Source organism: Capra hircus, chromosome 11, assembly GCF_001704415.2.
Source record: "Capra hircus breed San Clemente chromosome 11, ASM170441v1, whole genome shotgun sequence".
NCBI classification, from domain to species: domain Eukaryota; kingdom Metazoa; phylum Chordata; class Mammalia; order Artiodactyla; family Bovidae; genus Capra; species Capra hircus.
This window is the reverse complement of record NC_030818.1, coordinates 1,185,658-1,205,795: the sequence shown is the minus strand read 5'-3', so window position 1 is coordinate 1,205,795 and position 20,138 is coordinate 1,185,658. Positions and strand designations below refer to the sequence as shown.

The 20,138-nt window shown below is 48.3% G+C and overlaps 1 protein-coding gene across 1 annotated transcript in view; it reads left to right on the top strand.

Annotated features, from left to right (window-relative positions):
• The window catches only part of ACOXL (acyl-CoA oxidase-like), a 269,160-nt gene that overhangs the window by 234,273 nt on the left and 14,749 nt on the right, over positions 1-20,138 (top strand). The window contains exon 14 of the mRNA XM_018054699.1: positions 13,016-13,103. Within this exon, the coding sequence (XP_017910188.1) occupies positions 13,016-13,103 (88 nt within the window). The remainder of the gene's footprint in view (positions 1-13,015; positions 13,104-20,138) is intronic.

The following is a 20,138-nucleotide window of genomic DNA, read 5'->3' as shown; positions in this document are numbered from 1 at the left end:
GTGTGAATACTTAGATTGCTTCCATATCTTGGCTTGTGTAAATAATGTTTCAATGACCATAGGAGTGCAGATATCCCTTCAAGATAGTGATTTCATTTCCTTCAGATAAATATCCAGAAGTAGTATTGTTGGATCTATGTGGTAGTTTCATTTTTAATTTTTTAGAAATGGCCATACTATTTTCCATGGTGGCTGTACCAATTTACATTGCCACCAACAGTACACAAGGATTCCCTTTTCTTCACATCTTCATCAACAGTTTTTATCTCTTGTTTTTTGATTATAGCTATTCTAAAAGGTATGAGGTGATAGTTCATAGTGGTTTTGATTTATATTTCCCTGATGATTACTGATGTTGAGCATCCTTTCAAGTACCAAGTAGACTGGGATTAACATATCTACATTCAGTCAGTTCGGTTCAGTCACTCAGCTGTGTCTGACTCTTTGCGACCCCATGAATCACAGCACGCCAGGCCTCCCTGTCCATCACCAACTCCCGGAGTTCACTTAGACTCACGTCCATCAAGTCAGTGATACCTTCCAGCCATCTCATCCTCTGTCGTCCCCTTCTCCTCCTGCCCCCAATCCCTCCCAGCATCAGAGTCTTTTCCAATGCGTCAGCTCTTCGCATGAGGTGGCCAAAGTACTGGAGTTTCAGCTTTAGCATCAGTCCTTCCAATGAGCACCCAGGACTGATCTCCTTTAGGATGGGCTGGTTGGATCTCCTTCCAGTCCAAGGGACTCTCAAGAGTCTTCTCCAACACCACAGTTCAAAACCATCAATTCTTCGGTGCTCAGCTTTCTTCGTAGCCCAACTCTCACATCCATACATGACCACTGGAAAAACCATAGCCTTGACTAGATGGACCTTTGTTGGCAAAGTAATGTCCCTGCTTTTGAATATGCTATCTAGGTTGGTCATAACTTTCCTTCCAGGGAGTAAGCGTCTTTTAATTTAAATAAAAATATCTAGCTAGCAGGAAGCTGCTGTACAGCGCAAGGAGCTCAGCTCAGCGCTCTGTGATGACATAGAGAGGTGGGGTGGGCGGGGCAGCAGGGAGACTGAAAAGGGAGGGGGTGTTTATGCACTATGAGCTGATTCATGTTGTTGTCCGGCAGAAACTGCAGTGGGATGATGGTACTGGTGGAGTGCCTGCAGTGGTGCTGGGTGCTCGCTGCAGGGAGCCTTGTGTACCCTGAGTATTGGGTCTAGAACCTTCTACCTTCCCTGCAAGTGGCCGGAGCACATTGGTGTCAGGAAGATCATTCTGGAGTCAGTGATGAGAGGGTGGCCCTTTGGGAGGTCACAGAAACCATCACCCCAGAGAAGTTGGGATCTAGTCTGAACTAGGAGGGGTGGCAAAGGGCTACCATCCTTTGGGTCACACAGAGTTGGACAGGACTGAAGCAACTTGGCATGCACAGCAGTGAGTGTGAGGGGTAGGGGGTGAGACTTGGGCTAGTTTAATGGAGAGAACGTGGAAGGTGGAGTCAGGACTGCCCCCAGGGCTTCTGGGGGAGATCTGATGTCACTGGTGGCCACTGAGGCACAGAGCCCTGTGGAGTCCAAATTGCAGTGGGTTTTGTGCTCTTCATCCCAGACTCTCGTTTCCTGTGTTCACTCTAGACCCCCGTGGGGTGAGTTTTCTGTGTGCCGCACCCCTGGCCTTTCCCCCACAGTCCCAAGAACGCCTCCACCAGCTGTCTCATGGGCCAAGCACCATTTGAGCTGCTGCAGAGAATCAGGAAACAAAGATCCTGAGGGTTGATTTCTTTCCCATATTAAATGTACATTATTCTGCCTTATGACAGCTTTAGGCAGTCACTAAGGGCAATCAGGTTCCATAACATTGTCTTCAGCTAAATGCAAAGATCGTGTTCTTGAAACAAGATCTTTCTAGCTGATGGTACTCCAAATGCATGTTTCAGTGCCTGTAAAATCTATTTATAGTCTCCTGATTTCCACCCCCTACCCCCACCTGTATTCCTCCTCCACTGGAACAGTTAGAAGCGATTTCAAGACGAGGACACTGCTAGGAAAGGATGAAGGCAGCATCCATCTGTTTATTGACATATCCGTTGTTGGAAATGGTCAAGATCAATTTCAGGGGCATGTATTCAAATGTAGGCTAAATGACCAAAGAAGCTGTATCATCTGATATTCGTTTTCTGTTCTGAAAGACTCAGTAATAAAAAGCAGACTCTTCATTTGACACAAAAAGGGAAAAGGAGGAGAAATTGGGATGTAATGTATTCAATTATAGCAGCCCTTTGCCAAGAGCCTATTGATTTCATCTTCTAACAATTTCAGCCAAGCCTGAGTGGTGCAAAGATTCAGAAACAGGTCAGATCAAGCACATATGTCCCTCCTGCCCCATACCCACTCCGGCACAAAAATAGTCAGGTCTTCGCTAGGAAAGAGCTCTGTCTTGGGGACCTGTTCATACTGCCAGGATCCAGACCAGAGCTTGGAGGGCAGCACCGGTGAGAGAAGCTGCGGAGACCCTGGAAGATCCCCCCAAAGCTGCAGTCTCTATTACTGCCCTGCAGTGAGAAGCCTGACCTGGAGCCCTGCACATCTTGATTGCCTATACTCCTCTCTACAAAATTTCCTCTTGTGTTTCTGTGCCCTCTGCATCCAGCTGCATTCCAGCCCTTTGCCTGGAATCCACCTCTACTCCCACCACCTATCTGTGAGAGGGGAGTCTTACATGTGCCCACTGGCCCTGCCCAACTCAGCTGGGTACCAGGCAAGTCTCAGTCCTGCTCTAGTCAGAGCAGTGTGACAAGAAGGGCTCCAATGGATGGATGTACAAGCTTGGTGGAGACCAGAGGGTGCACATTTGGACCATGACTTGGAGGGGAGCTCCCAGGAGAAACTCGGAGGGAGCAGTGGGTGGGGAAGGCAGAGAGAAGGGTACATACACCACTCTGAAGTAGGCAAGGCCGTGTGTCCTGAGATTGGATGGTTCCGGATGGAGAGGAGCCATGCCGTGTGTGTCACGCACAGGCATCTTTGCAGGCAAGCTAGCATTACTTTGCCAACAAAGGTCCGTCTAGTCAAGGCTATGGTTTTTCCAGTAGTCATATATGGATGTAACAGTTGGACTGTGAAGAAAGCTGAGCACCGAAGAATTGATGCTTTTGAACTGTGATGTTGGAGAAGACTCTTGAGAGTCCCTTGGATTGCAAGGAGATCCAACCAGTCCATCCTAAAGGAGGTCAGTCCTGGGTGTTCATTGGAAGGACTGATGTTGAAGCTGAAACTCCAATCCTTTGGCCACCTGATGCGAAGAGCTGACTCATTTGAAAAGACCCTGATGCTGGGAAAGACTGAGGGCAGGAGAAGGGACGACAGAGGATGAGATGGTTGGATGGCATCACCGACTCAATGGACATGGGTTTGAGTAAACTCTAGGAGTTGGTGAGGACAAGGAGGCCTGGCGTGCTGCAGTCCATGGGGTTGCAAAGAGTCGGACACGACTGAGCTATTGAACTGAACTGAATGGAGAACCTGATCCCCACACAGGTGAGGAGGATGCTGTCTCTGCTGCTGTGGCCCAGGCTGTCTGGGGGGGGTGGGGGGGAGGCTCCTGTGTGAACAGTCAGGGTGTGTGTGGGGGGGGGGGGCAGGTCTGCAGCCACATGGCTGTGCTGAACAAGCTTTGTTGACAGTGGGGGACGAGATGTGACCTGGCCAACAGATACATCTGCATTCCAGCTTTAGAGCCTGTTACTGGACTTTCCTGGGACTCACTGTAAAACCCAGGGCCAGCGCCATGGGGCACATGGGTGTGCTGGGAAGATCCGAGATGCTGGGCCTCTACATGACATCACACCAGCCATCATTTTGATGGTGTGTTCCTCTGGGAACCCCAGCCTTGCACCCCCTCAGCTCATATCCTTAGAGGAGGGCTCCTCCACCCACCTCGGTCTTGCAGTACAGCCACTGGCCACCCCTGAGGGAAGGGAGTGAGGTTCTGGTGCCCAGTTGGGGCCTGGCAAGGGTCTCTGGGATGGGATGGGTGGTAGAATGGAGGGCCTTGGGTTCAAACTCTGACCCAAACTCTGAGATCATCATGAATTCCACAACTAGCCCCTCCCTTGGGGTCCCCAAAGCCAAGGCACAGTGGTCTCTGGGACATCTGGAGAATATTTACTTCTCCTTTTCATAGGGAACAAGCAGGAGCAGTGGGCATCTTGTGTCCTTTCTCACTTTTTTTTTTTTTTTTTTTGGCATGGGTAGCAAGATCTTGGATGAGATGTATTTATCTGGCCCTCCTGGAATTGTAGCTCAGGTTCAAAGCTTAGGGTAATGGTATAAAGAATCCCATATTCCCAGTTCAGGAAGCCACCAGTGAGCTGACAGCTGGTGGACCCAGCCACCTCGCTTTCTTTGAGCTGCTAGCGGCAGACAAACCAGCCCCTGCCCACCGATGCAAGAACAGAGCTTTGGGAGAGTGCAGAGCTCAGGGAGCGGCTGCTGGTGGCCAGGAGAGGGGTCCTCTCTCCAAAGCTGCGCAGAGGAAACCAAGCTTAATCTGGAAGCGAGCCTAAAGAGTAGAGGAAGAAATAATGTAGTGGGCAAGCACGTAAGAGAAGGAAGAAAGAGGAGACAGGAGAAAAGACAGATGGGACGATGCAGGAAAGCAGGAACTGCAGACATAGAAATAGGAGAGGAAAAAACCAGAGCAGGAACCCAGAAAAATAAAGACAACGCAGAGAGGCAGAGGACTGTGGGAACATTAAAGATACATAGACAAGTGAAAAGTGGTGAAGGAAGTTTGCAAAAAGAGAGAAAGAGGGACTTTCCTGGCAGCCCAGTCGCTGAGAATACACCTTCCAGTCCAGGGGATGTAGGTTCAGTCCCGGTGAGAGGAACTAAAATCCTGCATGCCATGGTTAACTAAGACCCAGTGCAGCCAAATAAATAAGTAATTTTTTAAAAAAGAGAGAGAAAGAAAGAACTCATCTTGAGAGGGAGATACAGAGAAATGAAATAAAGATAGACATAAAAAATACTGAAAGGTGGGAAAATATATTAAGAACACGTGCGTGTACGTGCACGCCCCCACACAGAAAGTCAGACAGGCGGAGAGGCAGGAAGCTGGAGACGCGGGCCAACCGGGCGAGGACTGGCCTCCGGGGTGCTAGAGGGGGACTCGTCCTCCAGCCGCACCAAGGGCGCAGTCACAGAGAGCAATGCAGGCGGGCCCCAGGCGGGCCCCAGCCTCTCCTGCCAGGCTACAGAGGGCCACAGAGGAGTCTGCAGCAAAAGGGCTGAGAGGCCAGGTGAGCGTGTGCTGCGGGTGGGGTAAGTGTGGGGAAACCAGACCCCACGGTCCACCTACTAGAGAGAAGGGAAAGAAGAGAAGCTAAAGGAGAAGGAGGAGAAATCCTGTATGGGTTGGGGTGCACCATTTCCATTACTTTACCAGGTGGTCATCTACTCGGCTTCTCCCCTGGTAGCTCAGGTGGTAAAGAATCTGCCTGCAATGCAGGAGACCTGGGTTCAGTCTCTGGGTTGAGAAGATCCCCTGGAGATGGGAATGGCAACCCACTCCAGTAATCTTGCCTGGAGAATTCCCTGGACAGAGGAGCCTGATGGACTACAGTCCAGGGGTAGCAAAGGGTCCGACGTGACTGAGTGACAGACAGTTTCACTTTCATCTGCTGGGCAAGATTACTTCCTCCTGGACAAAGGCTCACAAGTCTAGGGGAGTGGGCTTCTGTGGACAGCCGGAGAAGCAGAAAGTAAGGAAAAATCATTGTTTGACCTACTTTACTTCTCTATAAAATAAATAAATTTATATTTAAAAAATTTTTAAATAAATGCATCTTGTATTATTCCGCATATCGGATGGATATAATTTAAGACATATGGTACCTAAAGTGTTTTGTAGAATCTGATATCCAAGCTTAGCAAACATAAAGGCCTACATGGTTATTGGTCAGGCCTGGACTCTCCCGCACCCCCCTCCCCGCCCCAACTGATTCCACCTTCTCTCCACAGTAAAATAAAAAGGAAGAGGGTAGATTTAAAACAGCACAGAAAACAAATTCAAAGGACACAGCAAATGGATTTGGAGCTGAATACAAAGGTAGAAATGTTTTAAATGCTGCCAGAGACAGGAGCCCAGGGGGTCTAATCAGATGGTGGAGCTGAAGGACACGGACCTCACGTCTGCCCACCTCCACCCACAGACGCATCACAGACAGCTCTACACACGGAACAAGTCTCACAGAGCACCTGCTGAATGCGAGCAGGAGGCCTCCCACGGCCGAAAGCACAGGAAACATCTCCATGTGGCTGGGCGGTGGTGGTGGTTTAGTTTCTCAGTCGTGTCCAGCTCTCACTACCCCGTGGACTGCAGCCGACCAGGCTCCTCTCTGTCCATGGGATTCTCTGGGCAAGAATACTGGAGTGGGCTGCCTCCTCCAGAGGACTTTCCTGCCCCAGCGATTCAGCTCACGGCTCCTGCGTCTTCTGTGTTGGCGAGTGGGTTCAATTTCAAGTTCCAATTACTCATCCCTAGAATACAGAAATACAGTTGACTTTGATGTGTATGGGCTTCCCTGGTGACTCAGACTGTTCAGTTCTTGGGTCAGGAAAATCTGCTAGAGATGGGAATGGCTACCCTTGTCAGTATGCTTATCTGGAGAATTCCATGGATGGAGGAGCCTGGCGGGGTGCAGTCCATAGGGTCGAAAAGAATCAGACAAAACTGATTGACTATCACTTTCACTTTTGATTTGTATATCAAAGGCTTATCAGTTTGCTTAATTGACTTCTTAATTCTAGTAGTTTTATTGTATCTTCCTTAGGATTTTCTGTGTAAAAATCACGTCTTTCTGTAGTGAAGACAGTCTAACTCATTTCCAAACTCTCGGCCTTTAGTTTCTTTTTCTTGCCTTATTGCCCTGGCTGGAACCTGCGGTAATGTTGAATAGAAGTGGAGATATGGACATTCTCACCTTCTTCCTGATTCAGAGGGAAAGCACTTAAGACTGTTACTATTACATATGATGTTAGCTGAGGTTTTTTAATAGATCCGCTGTAGGGAGCTAAGTGTTTTTAACTGGCTATTAAGCTGCCCAATCTATTTGGCGGTGTTTCTAGAAAAGAACGGAGAAGGCGATGGCGCCCCACTCCAGTGCTCTTGCCTGGAAAATCCCATGGATGGAGGAGCCTGCTGGGCTGCAGTCCATGGGGTCGCTAAGAGTCGGACGTGGCTGAGCGACTTCACTTTCAGTTTTCACTTTCATGCATTGGAGAAGGCAGTGGCACCCCACTCCAGTGCTCTTGCCTGGAAAATCCCATGGACGGAGGAGCCTGCTGGGCTGCAGTCCATGGGGTCGCTAAGAGTCGGACATGGCTGAGCGACTTCACTTTCAGTTTTCACTTTCATGCATTGGAGAAGGCAGTGGCACCCCACTCCAGTGCTCTTACCTGGAAAATCCCATGGACGGAGGAGCCTGCTGGGCTGCAGTCCATGGGGTCGCTAAGAGTCGGACATGGCTGAGCGACTTCACTTTCAGTTTTCACTTTCATGCATTGGAGAAGGAAATGGCAACCCACTCCAGTGTTCTTGCCTGGAGACTCCCAGGGACAGAGGAGCCTGGTAGGCTACCATCTATGGGGTTGCACAGAGTCGGACACAACTGAAGCGACTTAGCAGTAGCAGCTAGAAAAGAAAAAGGGGGGATGGATATGGGTATTCACCAAAGATGAGGCAGCAGGGTCTCTTTATGAGTTCAGTTCCGTCTTAGCTGTATGATGACTTATTAGGAAATAAGCATTTATTTCCCTTAGAGGGAATATGTGGGATGTCATTCACATCAAACATGACCAGGTGTGACAACATATCTCTATAAACTATGTATTTGGGAGGGACAGGGAGCTAATTCTCCGTCAGTCTGTGGGGAGGCAGTGTATTCTGCGACTAGAAATGTGAGCTCATAAAACTGGGTACCCAGTCCCAACCCAGGTCTGCAACCTTGGGCAAATTCCTCAACCTTCCACCTGCAAAATGAAGATAGTAAAAGATATCAATAATACTTATCTCCAGGGCTTTTGAAGGCTAAATGAGCAAGTGCAACTTAAGGGTTTGAAACAGTGTCTGTTGCTTGGTGCATTTTAAGAAGGATTTGCTTTCATAAGGCTAATTTATGCCTAAAAAATTCCATGGACAGAGGAGCCCGGTGGGGTATATAGTCCCTGGGGCTGCAAAGAGTCGGACACCACTGAGCATGGGGAAGGTTAATTTACGCACAAGTTTTCAATAGGAGGTTTACTGCTTGACGTAACGAACAACCATGCCATTAAAAAATAAAAATCCTTTGGCCATTCTGCCCTGCGTTGAGGGGTCTTAGTTCCCCCACCAGGGATCAAACCTGCACTCCCCGCGTTGCCAGCACAGCGTCTTCACCACTGTCCCACCAGAAGGTCCCACCATGCCATCTTTAATGAAACCTTGGGTTAAGACATTTTAACTTTGGAGGGTTAAATAGTTGATTTCTGTCTTTCTACCATGTTTTTGCGCAGTAAGTAAATGTAAAAATTCTGTGCGTTGGATTTGGGCTACGGTTCTCAGCAGGGTTACAGCTGCTGACAGTGACATTCTGCAGTTAGCACTGAGTCTACACTTCGAGGCTGAATAGAGTTTGATCTCCTGGTCTGCTCACTTGGACCACCTGATCGTGGGATGAAGTATGCCCCCCACACAAAGGCCACCCTGCCTTGGTGTATGGACCTGTGTGGCTTCAGCTTATTGCTTCCCGCCCATCAGCTAACTCAGGGGACCAGGGGCTTCTCCGTTGGTTACTTTTCTGGGCATTTGCCCTCATGAAGCTGCCTTCCTATCAACATGTTCCACCTTCTGGGTGCTGTCCTTCAGTGGGGGTCTGGGGGGAGTTGTGGAGGGTAGGGGGCAGTCGTGCCAACCTTTCCATCCGGTAAGTGGAGGGCCGGGGCCACTTGCCAGCAAGCATGAGGCTGCTCTGAGCCTTCTCCAGTGGGTCTTGCTGCAGCACCATGATGCTGACATATAAGGAAAAGCACTTAGGAATTGGCTGCCAGGGGCCTTTCTCCTTAACTTGAACTTGATCTTCACTTTTGTCTCATCCTCTTGGGGATTTCTCTGGTGGCTCAGTGGTAAAGAACCCACCTACCAGTGCAGGAGATGCAGGTTCAATTCCTGGGTCGGGAAGATTCCCTGGAGGAGAAACTAGCAACCCACGCCAGTATTCTTGCCTGGGAAATCCCATGGAGAGAGGAGACTGGCAGGCTACAGTCCACAGGGTTGCAAAGAGTCAGACAAGACTTAGCGACTAAACAACAGCAACATCCTGGTGGAAGGGCTCAGCCATAGCCAGGGCCGTCTGCAAGCTTCTCCCATCTGATGTGCCTGCTTCCTTCAGGGTTCTGTGTAGCCCAGCCAATCTTCTCTCTCTGCTTTGTTCTTGACCAGGCTCATGAAAACTTACTCTATCCACTGACGCTTTAAAAAATATAAAATTGTCCCTCAATTCTATTTGGACACATCCACGTTATATTGGATACACGGAGATTCCTCTCTCCCTCCCGTGTGACGGTGGGGGCAGCCGGAGCACGTTTAGGAGAGCCTGTCCACCAGGCTTTGGTGTGGATTCTTGGCCTTTCCCTCTGCAGTGCAATGGGACAGTTTCGGGCCGTGAGTGTTAGGCCAGCTCTTGTCCTCACCTCTGCGAAAGGTGCTCTGTGAGCTATTGCTTGAGTATCACCCATCTCTACCGTGCTCTTTCAGTTGTGATGGTGAAACCAGTGCAGGGAGCAAGACAGACACTTTCCTCTCCCTCCACTCTCATGAGATGCCCCAGTTGGGTGGGGACCGCAGGCACACATGATCCTCTGAGCTGTGCCTGCTGCCCCAGGTGATCCTGCGAAATTATACATGGACAGAGAGTTTCTGCTGTGCCGACTTTTCTGCTGGAGCACAAAGCACTCTGTTATAGGAGGGTTTTTACAGAGGAGTCTGACCTCCAGGCCCTGCAGGAACTGGGAGGCAGTGGGAGGCAGATGACCTTCCAACCAGAAGACTCAGAGTGTGAGCTGAAGAAAAATGGGAAGCAGATACACAGTCCAAGTTCAGTTCAGTCATTCAATCATGTCTGACTCTTTTCGACCCCATGTACTGCAGCACGCCAGGCCTCCCTGTCCATCACCAACTTCTGGATCTTGCTCAGACTCATGTCTGTCGAGTTGGTGATGCCATCCAGCCAGCTCATCCCCTTCTCCTCCTGCCCTCAATCTTTCCCAGCATCAGGGTCTTTTCCATTGAGTTGGCTCTCTGCATCAGGTGGCCACAGTATTGGAGCTTCAGCTTCAGCAGCGGTCCTTCCAATGATATTCTAGCTTTCCACTTGAGTATTATTTGTCTGAGCAAAGAAAATTGCTCAAAGTTTAAAAATATCAAGCCCTTAGGTTTTCCAAACAAAGGCAAGAAGAAACAAAGAAACCCCAGAAGTGCCAAATTTCACACTCTGCTCTGGTCAGATAAGAATCTGCCTCCAGACTCCACCGACACAACTCGAACTGCCAACTCTGCGATTAGGCCTCTTTCTCTTTTCTGTTTATCCTTTTCCCTCTTATTTTCTTCCAATTCTATTTCTTCACTTCCCGCTGATTGAAAAACCAAGTAAAGCAAACCATTTCCTTCGTTAGAGTGACTGAAAGACCATCTCACGCAGAGTAAAGCTGAAAAATATACTCCCTAAATGAATAAAGAGCATCATCATCCCGAGTCCAGTTTCCATCTTTGTGTTTACTCTTCATACAGGTCAGACACGGCCGCCACCCGTGCCAATGCTAGAGACGTGGCAGGCATCCAGGAAACAGTTTGAGGAGAATTTGGAAGATCTACTCTCTTAGCAACTTTCAAATATATAAGCAGTTATGTTATTAACTAGTCCTTATGCTTCCATCACAAGAAAGAAAATGTCACTATGGTGACGGATGTTAACTAGACTCATGGTGGTGGTCATTTCACAGTATACACAAATATCAGATTATTATATTGTACACCCGAAACTAATATATTATTGTCAACAATATCTAAATTTTAAAAATTGGTGTTGCATTTTTAAAATTGGAGTATAAATGCTTTACAGTGTGGTGCTGGTTTCTGCATGTAAATCAGCTGTATTATACACATATTCCCTCTCTCTGGAGCCTCTCTCCCCCCACCCTGCATCCCACCCCTTCTAGGCCATCACAGAGCACTGAGCTCAGCTTCCTGTTCTGCACAACAGCTTCCTGCTGGCTCTCTGTCTCACACGTGGTAGTGTGCATATATTAATGCTGCTCTCCCAGTTCGTCCACCCCCCTTCTTCTCCACGCCCACAAATCTATTCTCTAAATCTTCGACTCTATTCCTACCCGGCAAATATGTCCATCAGTACCATTTTTTCTAGATTCCATATATATATACATGTGTGTGGTAACATATGATATTTGATATGTATGTATATACATATATGTTTACAATATTTGTTTTTCTCTTTCTGACTTACTTCACTCTATATGACAGGCTTTAACAAAATTTTTAACGTCTCAGAAGTGAAATAATTTGTCCACACCACCAAAGTAGATAGTAATCGGGCTGTAGTTTCAATTTTTATTTCTCAAGCTCCAAAGTCGACGGCCTTTCTATTATAAGATTCCTCTAAGAATTAGTACATATAATTCTATAATGAAAATCGAAAGGAATATTGTTGCGGACTGAATGTCTGCATCCCTCCTCTAGATTCAAATGTCAAAGCCTTCATTCCCAATGTGATGGATCTGGAGATGGCACCTTTGAGAGGTCAATAGGGTTAGATGAGGCCACGAAGGTGAGAGCTTCATAATGGGATTAGAGGCCATTAAGAAGAGAGAGAGATCACTCTCTCTGCATCCTAAGTGGAGCTAGTGATAGAGAACCTGCCTGCCAATGCAGGAGACATAAGAAATGCAGGTTTGATCCCTGGGTTGGAGGAGGGCTTGGCAATCCAATCCACCCTAGTATTATTGCCTAGAGAATCCTGTGGACAGAGGAGCCTGGCGGGCTGCGATCCGTGGGGTCTCAGAGTTGGACACTGAAGCAGCTTAGCAGCAGCAGGGCGGCTGTACAAAAACAGAAAGGAGGCATCCGTCCTCAAGCCAGGAAAAGAGTCCCCCCGGAACCTGACTCTGCTTGCACCCTGATATTGGACTTCCCGCCTCTAGAATTGTCAGGAAATGAATTTCAAGCAAAAGCTTTTAAGAAAACAAAAAAGAAAAGAAGAGGAAAGAAAAAAAGTTTGAAAACCCAGCAATTAGTGACTACAATATGGGGAAGGAGGGTGGGAAGGTGGGTTGGTTTTGTTGCAGACTAGATTTAGTTAGTTCTGTTATTTAGAATTTTCCAGGCAGTGAGTGACCTGACTAAAACCATCTCACATTCTCTGTCCTTCTCCTTCAAATTGTTTCTTCATCGCTGGTCACATCTCAAGAAATGCAGCGTGGCACTGCCATGCTTGGGCCTCCCCAGTGGCTCAGTGGTAAAGAATCTGCCTGCAGTGCAGGAGACTTGAGTTTGGTCCCTGAGTCAGGAAGATCCCGTGGAGGAGGGCCTGGCAGCCCACTCCAGTATTCTTGCCTGGAGAATCCCATGGACAGAAGAGCCTGGTGGGCTACAGTCCATGGGGTCGCCAAGAGTCAGAAACGACTGAAGTGACTGATGGCGGATGCACCACCCCGCTTGATACGAGTGAGGGATTAATAGAAACATGTAAACTGGACTCACAGCATGTTATGGCATTTCTTCATCTAACTGAAGCTTTTAGGGGTGACACAGGCATTTTAGGGGTAAGAGTAGGCCTTGCATGCAACATACCCCTGCTTAATGGTGGTACTGAGATGTGCGTTGTCTGCCATCTGCCTTGCTAATAAGTTCTATTCTCTAAGAATATCATCAGCCGTTGTTTTGTTTTGTTTTGTTTTCTGTCCATTTGGCAGGTGATGACCGAGAAGGAGGACTTTTTCAGTGCCTGGAACTCATGTCTTCACCACATCACCTGCTTGTCTCTGGCACATATTCACCGAGGTCAGTGGCTCTTGTCAAATATTTGGGATTGAGTGACTCTCAGGTTATCTGGGAAGATGACTCTGCAGAGAAAGGACAGTCCCCACTCTGGCCTGAGCCCTTGTGTTGAATTTAGGGTCCCCAAGTTACTCTCCACTTATACTGACCAAATGACACCCACAGAGCCTAATGCTAAATTTGCCAGGATCCAGCTGGCCAAGCGCGGTCCCTCAGCAGTGGCCCTCAGCCCAGTGGTGACTGTCATTCCCAAACAAACAAACGAGGGGTGGGTAAAGTGAGGATGTTTTAATGTAATCACTGCCTGAAGAAGTTTGAGGACCAAAACTGCTTAAACCTACCCCCCAAATTTAGCAAGGACTGGTTCTGCCTTTTAAAGCCATGATTCTAAACCAGAGGTGACTACGTCTTCCAGGGAACATTTGTTGACAGATGGAAACGTCTTGGTTGTTGCAGCTGAGCAGGAATTGCTAGCAGGTGGAGGCAGGGTCACTGCACTGGACAGGCCTCCCTGCTTCTGAAACAAAAAGTGATCCGGGCCAAAGCGTTAGCCCCCAAGGGCCAGGAAGTATGAATTTCATTTTGGCCTCAAAATCACAGAAAGGAAAATGAAACATTGACGTCAAGAGTGAGATCCATGAAGATTTCTGCTCCCTGGACCTGCCCAACTCCTCCTCTTTCCCTTACTGAATTTTGTGTGCTCAGTTGCTCAGGCGTGTCCGACTCTTTGGGATCCCATGGACTGTAGCGCGCCAGGCTCCTCTGTCTGTGGGATTCTCCAGGCAAGAACACTGGAGTGGGTTGCCATGCCGTCCTCCAGGAGATCTTCCCAGCCCAGGGACTGAGCCTCTGTCTCCTTCGTGTCCTGCACTGCAGGGGGATTCTTTAGCACTGAGCCACCAGGGAGCCCCATCCTCCGTGGGGGGAAAGTATGAAAAGCAGAGGTGCTGACTGCTATTTGCTGCATAGAGTTTTCCATCATACCGAGGTCACTGATGGCTCCCAGAAAGCAGGGGCGGGTCTGACCACCATCTCAGCTCTGGAGCCTGGCTAACGGCCCTAGTACATCCCTGGGCGCTGTCCAGAGTATGGAACTCCTCGATGGGCTCTGTTAGGAGTCAAGCCGGGCTTCCCCGACGGTTCAGTGAAAAGAATCTGCCTGCCCGTACAGGAGACCTGGGGTCCATCCCTGGTCTGCGAAGACTCCACCTGCCGCAAGGCAACTAGGCCCATGACCACGACTCCAGAGCGCGTGCGCCGGAGCCAGGAGCTGCAGCTGCTGAAGCCATAGAGCCTGCATGCCGCAACTCCAGAATAGCCTAGACTTGCTGCAGTTAGAGAAAAGCCCATGGAACAACGGAGACCCAGCACAGCCAGAAGAGAGAGAGTCACAGCAGCGACCCAGGAGTGCTTGCCTCCTGTCCAGTATCCTGGCCCGCCCACCACCCTGCCTCCTAGCCAGGCATTCAGGAGGAGAAGAGTGCCAGGGCCTCTGCCGTCTGAGTGCAGTTCAGTGCTTGGGACCTGGGGTAGCCTGTGGCCCTGGGCTTAGGAATAAGGAGTGGGACACGGGTGCTCAGGTGAACTTGGCAAGAGCACAGGCTCTTCCCAGGGTCAGCGAGGCTGCCAGAGCGTCACACCCAGGGCCAGCCTTTAAGCACGGGGCCCACACCCTGTGATAACCGAGGCCTCATCCGCGCCCCAGGCTGTTTGGTTTCTGCCTTCTGCTTCTCAGGGCCGGCTCTTTTGTGACCCCATGGACTGTAGCCCGCCAGGCTTCTCTATCTATGAGATTTCCTAGGCAAGAATACTGGAATGGATTGCCATACCCTTCCCCAGGGGGTCTTTCCAACCCAGGGATCGAGCCCACATCTCCTGCATTGCAGGCAGATTCTTTCCTGCTGAGCCACCAGAGAAGCCTGACTCATAGTGTTCAATAAAACTTTTTTATTACTCTTAATTACTAATCTACAAAAGCCTTTGTTCCCATAACCAAAGTGGAACATTTAGATCTTTTTCCTTAAGAGGAAGAAACAGAGAAAGGGGCTTGGTGCCAATGTATGAAGTCTTAACACCAGGAAGAGACATCAAAGAGCTGATATTCCACAGCGCTGGAGAAATCCAGACTGATTCTGAACCTGCTATTGATTAAGCAATAAGTGATGGTAAGCAAAAGTGACCGTAAGCTAAAGTGATGATTTTCAGGAAATTCGGCCTCTGGTTCCATGACAGATGAAGAGGATTTGGCTGTAGAAAGTCACAGAAGAAAAATCGTAACAGCAAGAAAAATAATAGGACCCAATGACAACATCAAGAAATCTGAGGAAGATTTTGAAATAGGGAAATCCGTCCATAATGAGAAGGGCTGTACAGATACAGACACAGGAAAAATGTAGTCAGCATGTCATTAGGGTCCAATAGCATACTCCCCCCACCCCCTCCCCAGCCCCCCGCCGGGCAGAGGTCTCCAGGGAGACCAGAGAGGAGGTAGAATAGCCCATCTGTTTTCAGTGACTGGACCCAGATGTTGCCCCTGGAGACTTTCAAAGGAGTGGCGCAAACAGGGAAGGGAAGGAGCAGGCGGGCGGAAGCCCAGAGCTGAGTGTCACCCCAGATGAAAATGAACTCCACATCTAGCCCACTTCATCAGGAACGAACAGGAAAAAAGCCTTCTGGCATCAGTTTCCACTTGTCACCTGAAAACTCAGGAAGACCATGTTGGAAATAAGAATGTTAAGCAGTCTCTAGTGGTTTCTAAAGTGGGATGTAACTCTTACGATGATGAATTATTACTTTCCTCTGATACACATTTTGATCTTGCCCTGGAAATAGCAGTGCTGAAACATGGTGCTGTTTGAATCCTTAAGGGTGTACCAATCCAAAAACCAAAAAGAATAATTTTATGAAATGAATTTAATCAATTAAATTAATTAATTAAATAAATCACATCCAGCATTCTCAGCTCCATGCTGAAGTGTCTCTTAGTTTCTCTCTTTCTCAGAGAAAAACTAAGAGGAGTTCCCATTGTATTGCAGCAAATCCCTTTTCTGGTTCTTAATAAAGTGACTAAGAGTTTAGAATGTAGGCATTCAGTTCAGATTGCAACTATAGTTGGAATATTTGAGTAGTGTAGATTTCTGCCTATCAAGATTAATTTCAGACTCCTTTCAAGGATGTATTTGCTTCCTTGCTAAGGAGACTTCATTAATAAAAATGTGATCACCTGTATTATTAAAGCATTATTTCTGCATTTTAGCTATGAGTCCTTTTCCCAATATTCTTCATGGGGTCACCATTTTCCTCCCCATGGTTAATGGGGCTCTTCTTTAGGCAAATGACATTCACCTTGATTTAGTTTTAGCTTTGGCATTCATTTTCCAGGGAATTGTGGAACTATACTTACCACCTTCTTGAATGAGCATTACTTTAGCTCATTACTTGAATGAGTATTCTGCAAGTGCAGGAAAAAAATGCCACAAATTCATCCCAAAGTCATGTGTGAGTTTAGGAATTTCGTTCAGTTCAGTTCAACCACTCAGTTGTGTCTGACTCTGTGACCCCAAGGACTGCAGCATGCCCAGGCTTCCCTGTCCATCACCAACTCCCAGAGCCTACTCAGACTTATGTCCATCGCATCCGTGATGCCATCTAACCATCTCATCCTCTGTCATCCCCTTCTGCTCCCACCTTCAATCTTTCCCAGCATCAGGATCTTTTCAAATGAGTCAGTTCTTCATATCAGGTGGCCAAAGTATTGGAGTTTCTGCTTCAGCATCAGTCCTTCCAATGAGTATTCAGGACTTTTCTCCTTTAGGATGGACTGGTTGGATCTCCTTGCAGTCCAAGGGACTCTTGAGTCTTCTCCAACATCACAGTTCAAAAGTATCAATTCTTCAGTACTCAGCTTTCTTTATAGTCCAACTCTCACATCCATACATGACCACTGGAAAAACTATAGCTTTGACTAGATGGACCTTGTTGGTAAAGTAATGTCCCTGCTTTTTAATATGCTGTCTAGGTTGGTCATAGCTTTTCTTCCAAGGAGCAAGTGTCTTTTAATTTCATGGCTTGCAGTCACCATATGCAGTGATTTTGGAGCCCAGAAAAATAAAATCTGTCACTGTTTCCATTGTTTCCCCATCTGTTTCCCATGAAGTGATGGGCCCAGATGCCACGATCTTCGTTTTCTGAATGCTGAGCTTTAAGCCAACTGTTTTACTCTCCTCTTTCACTTTCATCAAGAGGCTCTTTAGTTCTTCTTTGCTTTCTGCTGTAAGGGGGGTGTCATCTGCATATCTGAGGTTACTGATATTTCTCCTGGCAATCTTGATTCCAGCTTGTGCTTCATCCAGCCCAGCATTTTACATGATGTACTCTGCATATAAGTTAAATAAGCAGGATGACAATATACAGTCTTGATATACTCCTTTCCCGATTTGGAACCGGTCTGTTTTTCCATGTCCAGTTCTAACTATTGCTTCTTGATCACATACAGATTTCTCAGGAGGCAGGTCAGGTGGTCTGGTATTCCCATCTCTTTAAGAATTTTCCACAGTTTGTCATGATCCACACAGTCAAAGGCTTTGGTCAATAAAGCAAAAGTAGATGTTTTTCTGGAACTCTTGCTTTTTTGATGATCCAGTGGATGTTGGCAATTTGATCTCTGGTTCCTCTGCCTTTCCTAAATCCAGCTTGAACATCTGGACAAATAATGCAAATACGTGAGAAAAGAAGAGAAGCTCAAGGCAAAGGAGAAAAGGAAAAGTATACGCATTTGAATGCAGAGTTCCAAAGAATAGCAAGGAGAGATGAGAAAGCCTTCCTCAGTGATCAGTGCAAAGAAATAGAGGAAAACAATAGAATGGGAAAGACTAGAGATCTCTTCAATAAAATTAGAGATACCAAGGGAACATTTCATGCAAAGATGAGCACAATAAAGGACAGAAGTGGTATGGACCTAACAGAAGCAGAAGATATTAAGAAGCAGTGGCAAGAATACACAGAAGAACTGTACAAAAAGATCTTCTTGACCCCAGATAACCATGATGGTGTGATCACTCATCTAGAGCCAGACATCCTGGAATGTGAAGTCAAGTGGGCCTTAGGAAGCATCACTACGAACAAAGCTAGTGGAGGCGATGGAATTCTAGTTGAGCTATTTCAAATCCTAAAAGATGATGGTGTGAAAGTGCTGCACTCAATATACCAGTAAATCTGGAGAACTCAGCAGTGGCCACAGGACTAGGAAAGGTCAGTTTTCATTCCAATCCTAAAGAAAAGCAATGCCAAAGATGCTCAAACTATCACACAATTGCTCATCTCACATGCTAGCAATGTAATGCTCAAAATTCTCCGAGTCAGGCTTCAACAGTATGGGAACCATGAACTTGCAGATATTCAGGGAACTTAGAGTCAACTACAAAACTTAGACTCAACTCAGACTCAAGGCTATAGAGGACCCTCCGAACCCTGGGTCCTCCCAGCTCGAAGGGCAAACATGACCTGTGCAGTGGAACTAAAAGTCAGAAGGCAGCACATCTCATTCTTTGGATGAGTTTCTGGAACATTCTGTCGTCACCGCAGGAAGTGGGAAGTCTGGCGGGTGGGGGAGGGGGAGTACACAGGTACTGCTCCATTGGCTGTGGCAACCTGTGAGCCTTCCTCTGCCATTGGCGCCCTCTGCTGGCCCAGAAGCTGTGGCGTAGCCCCTGAGGCGGTGCTCTGAGGGAGGGAGGCAGGCGCTGGGTCCAGCTGCCCAGCTGCTGACCTTCATCTTCCTCTAACGCCTGTTAGACATGTGGGTGGGAGCGGCCGGTGAGGGGGTCTGGGGAGCCAAGGGTGGGCAGGTGCTATTTGCCACCAGATCCCAGCAGACCAGCGTCTTGGAGACCTCAACACTGGAGGAAAAAAAGGATTGTCTTCAGATTCGTTTTCTCTGTCCTGTTGACGTGGGGGACACATCTCAGGCTCATCACTCCTGAGACCAAAGCGGGTTGATGGGTCAGTGTCGGAGGGTGTGGCGGCTGGGAGAGGGCCACGCAAATGTCCATTGTCCCTAATGCCTGGAGTCTGGAACAATGGAGAGACTCCGTCTGGCGGCCCAGGAGGTGGCAGTACTCAGGAAGAAGAGACGGTGAGGACTGGCACAGCACCAGCAGGATGGGAGAGAGAAGAGGGCAAGCCCTGGTGATGGGGGCCGTTGCAGGCAGGAGCTCCCGTAGATGCTGGCTCCTGAAAGGGAGAATTAGTTTAGCTGACTGAGCGCTGCAGCACCGAAACCCTGGGCAGGTGTGCAACTTTGCCACCGCAGATTTACACTTTTAAAAGCAATTTTGTTTTTTTTTTGGCGGTGCTGGGTCTTCACTGCCTCGTGGGCAGTGCACAGGCTTCTCATTCGGGTGACGTCTCTCACTGGAGCTCAGTAGTGTGGGGCATGGGCTTGGGATCTTCCCGGCTCAGGAACTGAACCCATGTCTCCTGCGCTGGCAGGCGGGCTCTTTACCACTAGCGCCACCTGAGAAGCCCAGGGAAGCCCACATAGATTTACGTTTTGTGTCTCATCAGCAAGTAGACGAGGAGGAGAGGATGTTCTAAGATACCGATGCCCAAAGTTGGACCTTATTCTGAGCCCTCCTGGTTCTGGCAGAGCAGCTATGAGGGAGCATGGCTCCTGGGCTCCAGCAAGGGGAGCAGGTTCTTTCTGCAACACCGCACGGGCTGCTCCCTTCATCGGAATGCAGGGCTTCCTTCCCCGGAGCGCCAGGCCATGCAGGTGAACTTGAGGTCTGTGTCAGCTGGACCCGAGGACCCCAAGCGCTACGTTCTCCATAAGGGCAGCCACACAGCCCTCGTCTGCTCCCCCAGCGCCTGGGAGCAGGTCACCTGCAAGGTCCCGAGAGAGCTGTCAGCTCACTTTTCTTTGATGAGGGCGGCGGTTTATGAGACGGTTTTATGACAGATGACCTTCAAGATTCTGTTGTGCTAGGAAGAGGGAGACGAGGAAAAAGCCAAGTTCCATTCCTGAAGAATGTTTGTTTA